The sequence below is a fragment of the Rhipicephalus sanguineus genome, chromosome 3 (genome assembly GCF_013339695.2).
Source record: "Rhipicephalus sanguineus isolate Rsan-2018 chromosome 3, BIME_Rsan_1.4, whole genome shotgun sequence".
Lineage (NCBI taxonomy): Eukaryota > Metazoa > Arthropoda > Arachnida > Ixodida > Ixodidae > Rhipicephalus > Rhipicephalus sanguineus.
Window position 1 is genome coordinate 184,946,839 of NC_051178.1, and position 17,613 is coordinate 184,964,451.

General features: G+C 44.8%; 1 protein-coding gene across 1 annotated transcript; it reads right to left on the minus strand.

The window, feature by feature from the left end:
• Window positions 1-3,028: 3,028 nt before the first annotated feature.
• Window positions 3,029-16,766, minus strand: LOC119386172 (ornithine decarboxylase-like). Its single transcript, XM_037653513.1, has 9 exons — window positions 16,683-16,766; window positions 15,282-15,378; window positions 15,030-15,106; window positions 13,952-14,118; window positions 12,683-12,817; window positions 11,328-11,493; window positions 10,356-10,509; window positions 3,959-4,062; window positions 3,029-3,376 (listed from the first exon to the last, which is right to left on the minus strand). The coding sequence occupies exons 1-9, from the start codon at window positions 16,764-16,766 to the stop codon at window positions 3,029-3,031; spliced, it is 1,332 nt and encodes a 443-aa protein (XP_037509441.1).
• Between the last annotated feature and the right edge of the window lie 847 nt (window positions 16,767-17,613).

Below are 17,613 nucleotides of genomic sequence, written 5' to 3' on the forward strand. Positions count from 1 at the left end.
TGTTTCGAGCACCAATTGTAATGTGGGGTAGAGAGCACACATGTTATAACAAGATTTTTCTTCTTTACGATACGGTAAAATTCCTTTGTTGTAACCAGTCCAAAAGAGGCGTAAAAAGCGACCTAGATGACACGTTTCATGCTCGGAAGTCAAGGTCTTATTTGCGCGTTAGATTTTACCTTCAATTTCAACTTTCAATAGCTCCTTTCGAGCAATTTCGTTCATGGGGTCGCATATTATAAAGACGTATTTCAGAGTGGTACTTTTAAAACATTATATGCCATGTGTGTTTGTTCCAGTTAAATACTGTAGTTTTGTGTTAATGATGTGCTGCATACGGCTGCTGGATGTGTTCAACACAAAGCAACTAAAAAATGTCTTGGCACAGAGTATCAGCACGAGCGCAAAGTGAGATGGTATTTATGCAAACATAAAAGTGAGAGTTTTACCGCAAGGACGAAGCAATGAAGGCGATAGCAACAAATTGGAATGTTATACGAAGTAAGCCTAGCAGCTCACTTCTTTAGCATCCGATGTGACGTAACTAAAGAAAGCGCTGGTGTAAGGAGACGTGGTCGGTGCAGCTAGCGAAACAACCTTAGCGCTGTTTGTCGCTCCAACGGAAACTCAGCCGTGAGAACGCAGCATGTACAGCCATCGCTAATACCTGTCAAAATAAAATAAATAAAGCGCGCACGCACGCACGCACACACACATGCGCGCGCACGCACACGCACACACACATAATACCCGGGAACCGTCATGGGCATTTGTCGCGACGGAAGACGGCCGGCTCGTTTCCTCTTCGCTTGAGTCGCGACCGTCGTCTGTCCTCGTGCGCTTTCACTCGCACATAGATCATAAGACGCGCGGGGCGATGTGATCGCCCTTGAACTTTATGTGGAACGCCACTGCGACGGCGGCGAAAAGAATACGCATGGAGCGACCATATAATTGCTATCGCAGCAAGAATGATTTAAAGGGGTCATGAAGCACCCCTTGGGCTTGTTGAAAAAAATGCTGCAGTGGCTTAGCTCCGCTATGCCAGGACAACGTAGCGTTAGCAAAGGTTCAGCTAATTATTCTTAGCTTTGATGATTGCCTAGGATTAGCTTGATTATCATGCTTACTGCTGCTCCGATGACACACACACGGTATACGTATTATGTGGCACATGTATATTTATTTTGCCAGGCAACTACTTCGGGATGCGTTGAGTTAAGTTTCTCCGCTCTTCGGCGCCGTTAAACAGCACTTGCGCTCTCCTTCTCCATGGCTATACCACATTGGCAAACGCCAGACAGAGGCGCTATCAAGCGGCTCCAGCGCAGTGTCAGACGGCGACTGCTCAGCGAAGGAGAGCAGTCGCCGTCTGCGCGCGCTCCGGCACCCTATATATGGGCACCTGCGCGGGAATGTAACTTTCTTCTTTAGATCGTGAAATTCGTAACATCGGGTTTCGTTAGATCGAGTTCTAACTGTCGTTATATTAATGAGTCTGCGCGCGCTCCGGCGCCAATACGTCTGCCAAGGCTACGACGTCACTCCTCTGGAAAGCGCAGACCGGTGGCGGCGAGTCGCGCGCGGCGTCGGCGGAGTGCGAGGGAGGTGCCGGCTTCGGTGCGTGACATCACTGATGATCGCGCATGCGCAGCACGCCTGTTGAGGATCCGCGCGAAACTGGCTCGGCTAGGCCAGTGTAGCTAACGCTGCAAAGCACATCCTGCGGAAAGCTGACACGGCTATGAGCAGCTCAGCCAAATATTGCAGTCGTGTGCGCCGCATAAAGGCTGCAAGCGGAGCGCGAGGTTGCTGTTTTCTCAGGCGCCCTTTTTTCAAACAGAGGCCGGTTCTCACTCTCATCGGTGGGCGGAGCGCCTGCCGTTTGACGTCGCGTATCTGCTTCTTCGCGTCGCAAAATACATAGCATCCTCATTGGCCGATAGCCGATATAAATCGAGAGCGGCGTGCAGACCAGATGCGCTTCTTGGCACGGGTTGCCGCCACGTGCCGGCGCCGCACTCCTCAGTCTGCTAACTTTACATGGTAGCCACACTCACACAAGCGAATCACAGCGGGAAAGCGATCTCGTTTCACGACGCGCGCTGACGTAACTTCTTTCCCCTGTGCCATCGCTCCCTGTGTAGCTTCCAGCGCGCTTGTTGTGATGAGAAAAGAGAGAAAACGCTGAGAGCGTGCGCCGAACCCCTGTAACTCCGCTCGTTCTTGACGGATTCGAGAAATTTTGCGGCAATCGATTCGGGAGGCAGTAAACTCTGATACTGAGGTCATTAGATCATTACTTGGAAAAGTGGTTTATGGCCCCTTTAATGAAATTAGGAACTTGCCCTTCCATAATATATATAAACACATTTCTTGCCGCGAGAAGACGCGTGCTAAACCAGGAAAGGCACAAAGCACAAACCTCACGGCGACGATTACAGCAAAAATGCGACTGGAGTTTCCATATATAGTTTCCGGACTATGGCCATTGTTTGACGCACGAAATGCTCCTGACCTCTCACAGAGGTGTTTTACAGCCAGTAATATTAAATTCAACACGAGCTGTTTGAAATCCTATTGCAGGTAATCATGGAAAATATAATGAAGATCATTTGGAATCTATAAGGGTGTTCCAGCTAACGTCAGCCGATCTGTTTCTTTTTATGATTTCCTTCTTCTACATGGGGCCGAGCGAGTTTGCAAAAAATCAGTTCTGCGGAATCCTGCAACGTTCAGCACTGTTCACGGAAAAAAAAAACATCAATCCATTCGTAGCCCGAAGCTAGAAGGGAATCCGTACGAATTTCTCAAAAAAAAAAAAAAAACACAGCTTCTTTGTTGACCCAAAATTTCATTCATGATGAAGGACCACACCTGATGGAAACCAAAAAGACCCTGACGTGCGTCGGTAGTCGAAATTAGTTAAGATCAAGTGTGTTTTGTGGTCTGATGATTTTTATTGCAAGTGTTTGATGCGAGGAAATAAGTGCTTGCTGTTACTTGTAACGGCTATGACGTCACAAAGTCACAAAGCTGTATAAATTTTCGCGTTGACGAGTTCTTGTTTGTCGCGCGACAGCCTGACCTTGAGAGATTCCTGTGGCTGGAGGTAGCCACTGCGTACGGGAGAACGTTCGACTGTTCGGCGTACCAGATCAATGGTCGACGGTGACGCTATGTAGTGAACAGTTGGGAAACCGGTTCCGTTGAAGCCGCAAACAAAGCTGAACGTGTAGGCGCCCATGTTGTCCATAACAAGCCACTCGTCGACATCCACGTCGAAGAAGGGCTTCATAGAATCGATGCGGTCGAGGGGATTGCACGTGCCACCCCACAGTGTGGTCAGCACGTCCATGGGCCTCTCCCGTGGTTCCTGCAGTGCCATCATTGAGTAGAATAATATGACGAAAAAATAGTTTGAAACAGTTTCTTATCATATCGAAAGTCAGTCACGACTATACACTCTCGTGCAAGAGGAATTTTGATCGTAGCATGTGTGCGAAATTTTCATTAGTATTCGTTGAAGGCACAGGCAAAGAGTACGAAGGGGGTATTCTCTTTATGCTACATCAGGTGAAATCGTTAATGGAACTTTACAAATATAAGTATTGCTGATCCTAATGTGAAGTAAACCTTTTTATTTACAGGCCGTGAATATCTTTAGAGATCGCTCGTTATATTCAACCTTCAATGCGCAACACTGCATCGTATTTACTCGGAATCTTGTTGCGCGCCTTACTTGTTACTGTATGTTCTGGTACCTGAAGTTCTAGCCGATTTAACCAGAGACAGTTTTTGTTGTTTACTCAAGTGAACAGATTTTAAAGGTGTGTTGACCTTCAAAATTTGCTGTCGGAAATCAACCAGCGAGAAAACTTGCCATTGTTTTGGAGCCTACTGAGCAGACTAATTGTTAGATCTGTCGGGACACACGATTTTGGGATGGTAGACGTACCTCTAACGGCGTTATCCTCATGTCGAAGAAGTCGTACATGTAGCGGGAAATGCAGTTGTCCTTGCTCTCATTCAGAAAAACGTCCTCGTGTCGACGAGATACTCCTGGTTAAAATATAATCAAAGAAACATGAGCATATAGTAAAAAAAAAAATTACATTGTCTGCTGAACCGTTGCCGCCACGATTAGCTCCAGCATCACGCCGTAGCTACGGCGCGCTGCCGGAGCTGGTCGCGGAGGCCGCGGATGAACTGTTGCAATCGAAACCTAGCAGAAATTAGCAGCAGCAAAACGTTTCAAGGCTCTTCGAATGCGGCTGTGCACTCCGCGAAATGGGACGTGCACTGCGTTTTAGAAGCACGCAAAAAGAGTAGCGAACGTTCTACTGAATTTTAGGTTGCCGGCTACGTTACAAAGTTTGAAAATTGATGACGCTCTCCGAACTCTTGCTCGGGATCTGCATAGAATACGTTTCGTTTTTATGTCAATGTGCGCCATGCCGCTTTGTAATCAGGGTTGTGGATATATTTATAAAAAAAATTAGGAGCCCTTCCATCGGGAAAATGGGAGCAAGCGAAGCATGGCCCCATTATCTTTCCTAATGATAATTTTATTTCCTCCTTTCTTTCTTTCCCCGGCAGAAAGAAAAACAGAAAGACAGACAGACCAAAATTTCTCCGTCTAAGTATCCCAAGAAAGACTATCGTCCCCACGTGGGAGCGGCCCGCGGTGTCAGCCTAAGGGGTGTCACTTCTCCGGATCTTTAAATAAAGTTCTCCGTACCGTACCGTACCTCACCGTGAGGGAGGACGAAAAAGTTGACGTTTGTTGGGAAACGCCACTTTCAAACGCGCCGTGCATCACAGATGCCCGACATAGAGCGCCATCTCGTCGAGCTCGAGTAAAGTAATGCTCTCCACGCGAGAAATTCAAGTTGAAGGTAAAAAATATTTGCTTCAGAATAAGTTTCGCTTGCTCGAACCAGTGGCCCCAAATGGTGTCACCGGGACTGAAGAGGACATAGGCCAAGGTTAAAGGCTTTACACGTGCCGCAATACAATGCTCGTTTTTCTGTTTGCTCAGCCTTGACATAGTTCAAAGTGCTGCGGAGGATAGAAAAGAGGGTGGCCGTGCTTGACGACATGTGTGAAGCCTAGTTTGAATTTAATTGTGACCTGTTGAGCTCGGATGACCGCAACAGCTGCGCAGCGGGAAATCGCGTTGTAACCGTGCGTAAATAGACACATGACCTCTGTACTTATGGGCCGACAGGAGGGGATCGCTTTACAAACACGGCTGCGACACATCAAGAAAAATGAACATCCCACTTAGTCCGAAACAACGAAGAACTGCTAAGGGTAACTTGTCGAGAACCTGACGGCCTTAAATATGTTCTTTGGGAATATCGTTTCTTTAAACCTGTGCATTTTCTCACGCCGACCATGAGAGATTTACCAAGAATCGGATGGATTTAGATAATCAGACATATGTAGAATGCACCGTCAATGGCAAATTTCACTTAGATCAAATGAACAGAACGGGTTAGCAAAATTAGCGCGGAAATCCAGTGCTGGGCAGTATCGAAGATACATGTATCTTAGATAACATCTTAGATACTCTTTGGGTATGTTGTATCTGTATCGCGATATGTTTCGCAAGACGTGTATCAGTATCTGTATTTCCGATACATTCAATAATGTATCGTGTATCTTAATATACAAGATACTGCATCGCAACACCCCCGTGCGAAACAATAAACGCTGGCTGAAGTCAGTTTCTCATGGTGATACTGCTGCCGCTAAAACAGCTGAATAAAACTAAACGCAGTAACAGTCTATGATCTTTCCGCCAGAGTCTTCTAGCGAGACCAGACGAAGGTGTCTCCGCGTCCCTATTGGTGGAGCACAGTCACATGGTGGCGATCGCGCCGTCTCGGAAAAAACCAAGTGCGCGAACGTCTACGCCCTGCTGACCTTTTGTTTTCCAGATTTTATTCCTATTTAGTTTTGTCAGTGCCATGACACTTGCTGTGCTGCGTACTCCGATGCGTGCGGCGTCTTTCACGCAAATCTTGTTGCCGCTGTAGAGTCGTTATCGAAGTTTCTCTTACGTGGTGCTTCGTTACGATGTCTTACGAATCGAAGAATGGGGTTGGTCTGCGTCTCGTGGCTTTCACACATCAGCGATCTGAAGGATCTCGTGATCTAATTTTGACTTATACATTAGATGAGATTGACTTATACGAAAAAGAGATTTTAACAATTATCGTACCCGATGCTAGATGTAATAAAAATGATTTACCTAAGAGATAACATCTTGGCGTACCGTATCTTTTTCTTCCCGCTATCTTATTCAAATACTTTCTAAAATCATTAGTGCTTTCTTTGCTGTCCTTCTTTTGAATGACATACATTACTCAGGTCTCTCTATTCTTCACTGTCTGTTTACAGGAATATGTCTTGTAACGTGCTGCCGAAATAAGCTATTGGCTATATTCTTAGTTTTAACTGTCTGCGCCATTTCTGCTGCTGTTTGATTATTTACATTCTATCGAGTTTACTTATATGTCAAGGCGATGTTGAAAACAGATATATAATAACACGGGGGTGCCTGGAGTGTACAGTAACAAAACTTCTGCTCACCACATCGTAAAATAGCGAAATTGAGTTTCAGGTACTATGGAAATCATTATAAACCATCTTGAAAACGTTGGGAAGAAGATTCGAGAAGCATTGTTATACCAAATGCACCCTTTTTTAACATAAGCGTCCTAACGAGCTGTGTTATGATATTTTCCATAGTCAATGAGTTTTCTCTTGTCTAGCCTGGGCAGGTAAGTTGACGATAATTGATGCCTAATTGTCATGGCTAGTAGGTGTGCCACCTGTATCGTGTCTCTGTTCTTATTCTCTCTGATAGTTTGGCAACAGCCTTTCTATTTTACTTAGATATATATTTGTTTTCCTTTTTTAGGTCTTCTCAATTTCTTTTTTTTTTGTTTCCTGTTATTAATCATCAAGTGATGGGAGCTTTAAGTGACAAGAGTGTGAATAGCGGTGGTGTCCTGTGATTCTTTGTGCAACTATACAACGCGTCTGCAACGTTTCTAGCTCAGCACATGCTGTGTCGTAGAAGAATAAATGTTAAAAGACTGCACGTTAGTGAGTATGTCGTTAACCGCCCTGGCTGCTGTGCCCCTGTCCGGTGATCCGGTACAGCGAATGCGGTAATGCGTTTACGGACAAGGTACAGCACATCGGTATTTGCGCCATCGTGTGGAGGCTTCCTATTGAAGTGCTTATAATAATATGGTAGCCCCCTAGCTGGTCGGCAAGCACAGCAGCGACTCCCATGAGTTATGAAAGCGACAAGCAAAAACCACTGACAGCGCAGTGTATAAACAGATGCCACGTTAAGATCCTAAAACAACCCCAATAAGTTGTTTCGGAAGGAAACTAATATACTTTGAGCAAGAAATACAGAACTTTTGAGATATCAATAGACATTTCGTTCAAATGAAACAAAGTTGGTCGCAGTTAAGAAATTTTCAATGCAAATATTTTGTGCACATACATTTGATGCAACGATATAGATGGTGATCAGAATTAAGCTTTATGGTTTTCCTAAAATTCACCACGGGGAGGCACGTGAAGATTACATTTCCACAAAAGTTACGTGTCTAGGGGGACACAAAATGGGATGATAATTATCGCCGACAGCCGCCCAGTTATCTAAGATTACTCAATGAACTTTTTAGTGGCTGCAGTAAGTGGGCACGTTTGTATTGAAAAGTTAGAGTAAGTTGTGTTTTCACTCAGTTCCACTTGGCAGAATTCTTCTAGCATGTCCGTGCCCCTAGATATCCAGCCGCGAAGTTTAATTGCGGTTCGCACGATTACGCACGCAAGACAGTATACAGACTGGCGCAAAGCAACGCCCCAAGGTGCCGCGGAAGTTTCGTGCGGCGTTTATGCAAAGATGACAGTTACCCTTTTATTACCAACTGGCGATATGAAAGAATGACTGCGCGTCACATAACTTAGAAACCTTGCGCCAATCCTCGTTGTATTGCATGCGTAGTCATTCGAACCACAATTTGAACTTTGGATATGTCGGAGCACCCATGTACTAGAACAATCTTTTCACCTTGATCTGTGTAGAAGAGCGACTGCCTCTAAATTTTCCATACAAACATGCATGCTCCCTGCACCAAATAAAAAGTCCGTCGTTGCATGTAAGCTGGGCGGCTGACAGCGATAATTCCCATCTCATTTTCTGTCCACCTGACCACACAACTTATATGCAGAGGTTGCATTGTAAGAAAATCATCAAGGTTAAATTTGATTGCCCCGTATTGATCTATAATAGCAAATTTGCGAATGTATCGAAGTATCTTAAGATACAATTACAAAGTATCGTATCGCGATACAATTTCAAAGTATCTTTGCGCAGCGCTGCGGAAATCGAATCATGTTTAATTATTACCTTTTCAACAGCTGCGCAGTGATCCGTTGGGCGATATTTTAGCGAATAACATGTATCTCAAAACTCCCTTGCGATCCCCTCAGTTCGTAGTCCGAGATACATGCTCAATTGCCACCACTATCAGAGCCTGAAATACACACCAGGCACAAGAAACCGCACACTGGCTAGCGCGAACGCGGCGCGGTGGCGCGGTGTCTATGGCGTGCAGCTTGCGACTGCATTGCCATGGATTCCGAAGGTTCTAGTTCTAGCGGTAGACAGAGTAGTTTGGCATTATTTCGCTCTATGGCAACGGTGGAGCTAAAAACACGAGAACATCGCCTGACGAAAGCGACACCGACGACGACTGCTGTTGTCGGCGTAAGAGAATTAGGGAACGGATTTATGGGTACATAAACCTTGTTCGTTGCTTTCGTGTGTTGCGGCATACAGAAAAATGACGCTATAAAACAGTATGAACTTGCCACATCTTTATTAAAGGGAGCCTAAAACGGTTTTTGAACTTTTGTCAGCGTTTAGTCTACAGCATTGTCAAATCATTCTCATCACAAATTAAGCGACACACCGTGTACGAAGGCAGCTACGGCCAATTATATATATTTATGCCCTCCTTCTCACCACTGCATCGCCCCCTCACCTTATCGAACACCCAGACGTCGCTGGCGACTGTAGCGCACTCAACGGGAAGAGACCCGTCCAGTGCGCCCGACAGCGCGCCTGGCGCGCGCCGTCTCACAACAGAAACGAAGCTCCCGGAGTGGTTGCGATCTGCTTTGCCAGGTGCCGCTATACTACCAGTCGTTATTTTATGCAGAAGCATGCGGACAAACAAAACGTGTTTGAGAACGACCACCGATACGCGTAAACTCGGAGAATGTGGTTGTGTCTTCAGGGGTGAAGTTCCAGCCGCAGAAGCGTGGATTCTGGCGTTGATCAGATAGCGAGAGCCCGACGCTCAGTGCAGCAACGAGCTAAAGCGACACGGCTCGCCAGATGCCCTACAAGCCTTACATGATATTGCAGCTTTACAAGTCGGAAACCGCTAGACTTGCAGAACAAGACTCAGCTAGAGCCATTCATGGTGTCCAAGAAAAGAAACCTCGATATAAGCACTGTCGCGCAGCTCACGTCGACACGGAGCACATTGTAACAGACAGATGATGCTCGCTGTCCATAGGAGGTTCAGTGAAGTCTACTGAACATACCCACTCAGATCGGTCACCGGGCACTAAGTAGAGAGGAATAATGCTACGCAAGGAGTACGCGGGAAGTTGAAAACTCGTTCTGCGGAGCCGCTGCGATGTGTAGTGATTCGCATGTTTAGTCTCCTAATATATTACACACCTGACGCAGTTAGCTTAAATGATTCTTAGGGCTTGCTTTACCTGCTCAATGCGGTCACACAAAATCGTCAAAGACGTTTCAAGATCCTCCTTTAATGCAAATACCGGAGAAGCAAAGGCATGCCTTATAAAGGGTGATGGCTTGAATTCACTCGGGATGTTTCCGTACATATATATAGCGCGGAGGCTTGCTCCAATGAAGGCTCCATGCCGATAAATGTGGAATCACATGACAGACCGAATTCCGGTTAATATAATGGGGCGACTGAGCCACCGCGAACTCCGGGAGTTCAGTGGAATGCACTGAGTCACGTCACGTTCGTCCGTGTGAACCAAACTTCGGCATCTATGACTGGACCTTGACTTTTTTTTCTGATTTGTATTTTTCCGTAATGTTAAATACGCCCACGATACTACGAACTTCTACGTGTTTGAGACGCTGTTCTTTGTGGGAAATATATCGCATGTTCTTGTCGCCTGCTTCATCTCTAGCTTTCACTGCAAGCTAACGAGCCCGCTTTAGACAGTAATAATTCGAATAATTCAGAACAAAGAACTCTCCCACTCACCATCGATAAGCACGTCGCTGCGTCTCTTGCCGACTACCCTGACGACGAGGGAGTACGCTGATGTGCAAAAAAATTGGCCTGGCTCCGCAATGATCTGCACGCCGCTCGTGACCGGGAAGTGTTCATCTACTGCCCGCTGGATAATCTCGCAGGCCTGTTTCAGAAGAAGAGATGAGAAGTCAGCATACAAACCGAACGAAGCTTGTTCGACGTGTTGAGACCATTTGTGGGGTCATTTGTAGGTAGTTCGCTTTAGCATAGAACAAATTCCAACAGATCCCACGCACTGTGGGATAGAGAGAGAGAGAGATAATAATCTTTAATGAAACTCCCGGAGAGGTTAGCCTGGTTTGTGGCCTGACTTGCTACTCCGGGTGTCAGGTGATGACTACGGTACATACAATGAATCACATGTACAAACAAACGGTGCGTACGTTATGCGAATCAGTCAGCAAGGATCTGGCTAAGCTTGACTTGGAGCCAGCTGTTACGAGGCGCACGCACGACTTTGTGCAAATGGAGTAGTTTCTGGCGTACGCCGCTCGTCACCAGGCGCGGCGGGACAATATTCCGTAAGGCCGTCGCTACAGAGGTACTTCATCAAGGAGTTCAGTGCTAGCATGAGGCTTGGTTGCGCCAATGCAACCTCTCCTCCATATGTGCACTGTCTGTTTTAGAGGACTGCCCTTTGCGACCTCTGTCACCACGTTTCTTATTCAATTCAACTCTTAAGCGCTAGCAACATTTTATGCATTGGTGTGAGAAGAAAACTGAAATATTCTGATGGTACACATAGCCGGATATGTTTACGGCAATACCTTTCCACCGTTCTTCCCTTAACGTTGGGTAATACTTTACCGCTGGAGGTCACTGAAAGAGAACTAAGTAGCAAATATATATAGGTTGCATAATTTACTCTTCGCACATCAGTAAGGAAATGCGATGTCATACGAAAGATACTTTAATATTAACCTGTATAATCTTATGGTGGCTGCGCACTCCGCCCGGAAATCCACCTCCGAGGTCCAACACCGTCATGGGTTTTCCTATGTCTGCCGCTATGTCGAACACAATCCTGGCCATCTCTATTGTGCGGCGAAATATATCCGGGTGTTCATAGACAGATCCCACGTGAAACCTAAAATAAAAAAGCCCAAGTTAGAGAACATACAGTAAAAAGGTACAGCATAACCGGTTTCTGCACGATTCCCATGTTTAACGCTTGATCACCGTAGTTTAGCTTCACACCAAATATTCTAGTGGACTTCATATATGCCGTATAAAGATTCACGCACACGGCTAGAAGTACCAGTATTACAGCTGTTCTCATGATATGAAGAATTGCTTGTTTTCGTCTCCCTGCTAATGTAGTGCTTGAGTTATGTTAAACGGCTCATTAAGCCGAAAGCCTCATATGTCTCGTTAGTCGAAAAATCCGAAGCAGTTGACGTCAGCGCCTATGATCCAAAAAAATGTCGCAATGAAAGAAATGCCGCATGACGTCATCACTGACGCCACGAAACGCGGAAATTTCTCACTCTATCATGACGTTATTGATGACGTCATGAACGACGTCATGCAGCGACGCCATCTGATGACGTTATCACATAACATCCTCGCATGGCCAAAGGTGGGCCGATTCTGGAGGTCAAAGTAGTTTAACGAGCGTCTCGTAACAGCATAAGCTTTGGCCTGTGCTATCCTGACTGTATACGTTTCTATATTCCATATTGCATTGAGGTAGCGATTGGATATTGAAGCCATAGTCTGCCGCTGAAAAGACGCCCACAAACTAGGCCAAGAAGTTGTCCTCCAGCTTGGATATCACTTACGACAGAAGGAACCAATGAGGCATGCCAAACATCTTCGACGAGTTGAGGAGTTTTGCGCGCAGATTGAGAAATCAATGAATTTTTCAACGGATATAGGTTAATCGGAAATGGTAGTAGAATGAGGGAGGGACAATATTTCATCGGGTAACAAGGGAGGAAAAAAAATGACGCATGCCTCTTTTTAACTTGAAAACGTATTGCTCGATAAATATTTCGTGGAAGCCACCCAAGTATTGAGTCATTTCCCTTAAACAGGTAGACGAAATCATCGAAAATACTTTGCACCACCTTAATTTTTTTTTGCAGTGTATGTTCCTGTAAGGTGTGTTCAATTTTAACAACTCAAACAATACTAAATGACATCTGGTTGTTTGTTTACCAGAAGGATTTGCCGTAGGACACTTCGCAGTGAAAGCCTTCTTAGAATCGTAAAAGACATCCACATTTTTAGCGTTTTTTAAGTTCAAGTTAAGGAAAGCATCCATGTACACTTACGTGACTCCAATAACTTTGATATTAAGCACGACGGCTGTCTCCAAAATATGTCTTGCATCATCCACGGAGACGCCGAACTTTCGATTAAACGATATTTGGCAGCCTCTGTCGTCGGCCTTTATTCGAAGAAGCAACCTGCAGAAGAAAACAACCGAGGCCTTTTAACTCAACAGCTGCTTCAGCAGCCAGTGGGAAACTTGCGATCATGCCAGCCACTGATGAAGGCTTCAGAGAGGGGAGTCGAAGTATATTTAATCACGGAACATTACAGGATTCTTCCACGCTGTCAGGACTGCATTCACATAGCGTTTCCTTCTTTACAGTGACCTATATAACAGCCCTCCTAAGAAATACCTGCGATCCAGCAATTGCAGCACCTTGTTCTGTTTAAGTACTAAGGAATTTTACTCTGGAAGCATAAAGAGCATGTGCTTACTTTATATTTGCTGACCTTAACCATCACATAACTCTTTAACGCCACTATAGCTTGCGGATATAAAGTACAGATTTCCGCAAAAGGCACGATGACTGATTATGACGGATAGAAATACAAAGAGTACTTGTAGCCATAGGCGTTCTAACCATAGCGGGGGGGGGGGGGGAGTTTTACTGCAGCGCCCGACCTTTTCCGCATTGGTCGAGTCCGAAAGAAAGTATGCTTCGCACTGGATGCAAAGCTAAAAATTAAGCAACGACGTGCTGCTCACAACAGCCTGCCTTTGCTTTCCAGTGGTAAAAGCTGGAAGTATATCATTCTTGGCATGCGACATCATAGGTCCTCTGCGGCCGTTATCGTACAAAACCTGCATTGGCATAACTACTTACATGAAAATATGACGGGACAGATCAGACTGAGTAGAGGGCTGACCAACAAGACTTCGACGGGGGCTAGTTGGTATGGCATCGTTCTTTTGCTGCGCTATACTGAAACACCAGGACAAAACGAGAAGACAGTACAGATATTGCGCACATATGCGCCCTGTCTTCTCGTTTTGTCCTTGTGTTTCAGTACAGCGCAGCAAAAGAACGATATAAGGCTGACTTGGCACCCTCTTGGATGATTGGGAGAGGGAGGGGGGCACTACACCTTACCTGACCACCTTGTGCTCCTGTGTTTCTAACCGAGAATAGTATTGATTTATTGTAGTGAGTACATTAGATTATAACCACCAGCAGCGCTTCGTAAAAGACGAAAAAAAAAAAACGATATGCTGCTGTTGCGTGCAGTGATGATTAAGAACACAAATCTGAGTATAAGCGAACCCGTACCTGGCCCTCTTGTCCTTCACCTTGTGCAGTTCCTCGATGCAATCAAAAGTCATCAGCGTGACGCCGTGTTCTTCAGCGAACTTCATGTGAGATGTGCTTTTCATGGTGTGGGCGTAAATGATGCGATTGGGTTCGACACCCATATCAAGAATCGCCCTCATTTCGTTCTAAGTGGAGGAATGACATCATTGGGCAAGGGTAAATTTGTGAACAGCACATTGGCGAGCAATGCAATTGAATCAGCGCCGTGCGCATCCAGAAATATGAGGAAAATTAATAATGCACAGCTAAAAAACATATACGTTGTTTAATATACGGGTCATATCAAAGCAAGTGGTAGCGAGCGTTGAACTTACAAGAAAATAAATTCTACGCATGAGACAATAACTTCCAATATTAATTTACGACACCGAGAGCAATGCTCCAAATGACAAGGTCATTTGTAATTACACGCTTTTTCCCTTGCATCTCAAGCGCTAGTCTACATTACAAGTCCGCATATACTATATTTAGCGGGTGCCGAGACCTAGTAAAAGCACAGATATTTGTCTTTATCCATCATCTATATGTGAAATAAGTAAAAAATATTAAATCAGAAAGTTCAGGTATGCAGTACACAATTAAACGAGCTTAAATGAGAAAAACCAACCTAGCTTTCTGTTATATTTTTTGGCATGTTGTCAAACCGTTTTACTAGACAACTGTTAGTTTCTCAGTCCATCATGAGTATACACTTAGTTTTTGTGGTAGTCTCGAAAACTTCACATTCATGCAAATATCATTTCGCACCAGGCTCGGTATACTTACTTACTTGAAGTGTTTATTATTATTTTTTTTACTTTGAATACTACAATCCCGTGGCTTTATCGATACGAATAAAAAATGTAAGAATGGGCTTTTTTGTCAAAAAAATATTCAAGTTCTTCCTTTTTGCGGGAGCGCAGGAAATTTGCTTGACAAATATCCGCTAAACGCCTCTGTGCAATATGTATCTCTACGCCTATGAAAAAAAAAATACCTGCAGTATTTTGGAGTTTGTTGGATATAAAAATGAATACTTTTTTGTATTCGTTCTTACCGTGTTTGAACAATCAAAGTTCACTCCCAGGGATGCTAGCACCGCAATGATAACGGGATCTCCGCATGTCTTGATGGCTAGAAGCAAGGAGCGGACAGGGGACGTAAGCCATAACGCTGCTACTCCATGAAACAGGTACCGAGTAGCACCAGAACACGAACAAAATATTCGTGCATGGTTGGCAAGAAGCAACTTTCGGTTCGTTGGTACTGTTTAAAATGAAAACATATGAAAGGGAACCAAGTACTGTACCGTAGAAAGGCGTTACACGTGGCAGACACTTGCGCCAAAGCTCCACCTTCCGGACGATGTCCCTGACGTCGCCGACAAAGAATGCGTCGTCTTCTTTCTGCAACAAACATTGGTAAGATGTGTTCGCTTGCCTTAATATAAAACATGGCGACTCATGCAAAAAAAACAAAAAAAAACAAACGAACAAACGAACACTCTCAAAGATACTAAAATAGATTCTTGCTCAGTTACTACAGTAATATAGCAGGTACTGCCGGTGATGCTTACTTAGCATTTGCGCCTGAACCCATGACCGTTGTACTTAGATTCTGGCAATCAAGAGAGACTAAATGTACAATTGCCCACAGTCTGCTGTGCGAACAAATCGGTTTTGCGAGATTGATGTCCTGGGAACTCTCCCATTGCGTTGACCTTTATGCCTTCATTCTGAGACTTTTAGTATGCGAGTGTTTGTCTCTGCGTTTATTTGTCCCTTCGTATATTTTTGTGGTTGTCGGCAGTTATACGAACACTATGTAGGAAAAGAGGAGCAGGCAGCGCTACACACTGGCGCCAACCTCATCTCAATAAATTTGGTAAAAAAGAGAGGAATCATGTGCAAATGAGTACGCACTCAGATCTTCTGTGCTTTTCTTAGCGAGGTAGCGCTAAACGAGCGTCACCTTTTTAAACATATGCACGAAAAGCGCAGTTGAGGAAAGATGCCGCCTTGGGACAGCTTGATGAAGCCTGCAGCTCTACAGCTGTGCATAGACACAGCAGGGCACGGCTTATCGATGACGCAAGGAAGTCATTACACATATGAAGTGGCCGTTGCGTTACCGGTACACCGTGAGCTACTTTCGAAGTGTATTGCGTGACATTATTATGTCTATTTCTTTTTATTTATTTTTTTACGTACGACACTAAATCTACTGACTCGCTACTTGCCGCTTCGTGGTGGCTTCATTTCGTCTATGTTGGCATAGCCATTGACAAGTAAGTTTATTCATTGCAAGGTTAGCATAACGCGCTCCCAGGTGATAATTTCCGTCATATTTAGAGACCGGGTTTCGCGTAAACCATGTGCGTTCGCTTTGACCAGTTTTGTATCTTTGTTTCATACCCCGTTCATCGAAACACGCACATTCAACATATGATGCGATGACACGGTAAGGGTCTCTGTACGGTTAAAGAGATCAACTTGTTAAAGCACGAATAAGGAGATCAACTTGTTCATGTTTTGCTCTTAATTTAAGCTATATCTTTAGGTGGGAAATCGCCGCTACAAGTGTAACAAACCGTCTCGCTGAAAAACACTTATACGTAATTTCTCTGGCATTTGAAGATGAATTTCGAAAGTTGTAGTTAATCAAGAAACTATCACCAGCACTTTTCCGCTTTAAGAGTAGTGGACGTTACCTGTTTTTGTACAATGTCCCTCGCTGCTTCGTGAACTGTGCCTCGCGTGAAGTAGAATGTCTCACCGCTGCCTCCAGGAAGCATTGCTCTGTGCATAATGCAGACCTTAACGTCAATCAAGGTGCGTCTATTACTATAGGTACAGCAGAGGGCCTGCACGAAACTAAGGGAACAAATCTTATGGCTGAATTGTTCATATCTGCTACAAGCCATGACCCTTCTCTTGCAGTATCCCTATGTAAAATTTGTACATATCGCAGTATGCATACACATATTTCGCATGACAAAATAGAGCTGTTTCGTAGAGTATTTCTCCCATCAGGATCGGCGATTCGGGAATGGTAAGTGGTAAAAAAGGAATTAAATTAAAAAAAAAGTTATATCAAAGTGACCTCACTCTGATGATCACACTACCGTAAAAAAAGTAGAAACGTTGATTTCACTCTAATTCTTGTGTGTTTCATGTTGAGAGACTGCTGACCCGAAGGTCGCGGGATCGAATCCCGGCTGCGGCGGCCGCATTTCGATGGAGGCGAAATGCTGGAGGATAGCCTACTTAGATTTAGATGCACGTTAAAGAACGCCAGGTGGTCGAAGTGTTCGGAGCCCTCCGCTACGACGTCCCTCATTATCATATCGTGGTTTTGGGACGTAAAACCCCTACAAATAAAATTGATGCTGAGAGAAGTAACAATTGCGTTTCCGCTGCTCAAAGCGGGACGAAAGTTGCACGGTGAAAGCCACCGCAGTTTCAAAAGAAGATAACCCACCTAAGACACGAAGAGTAAAAGCCAGGTATAGTAACGCTACTGCTGCAACGGCGGCAAGAAAAGTGTTGCAAGATAGAGCTGTAGGATGCGAATGGCTGCCTAACTGGGCTTCATATATGTAGACTTGTATACTTTCCTTGTAGCTTCGTCTAATTTAAAGC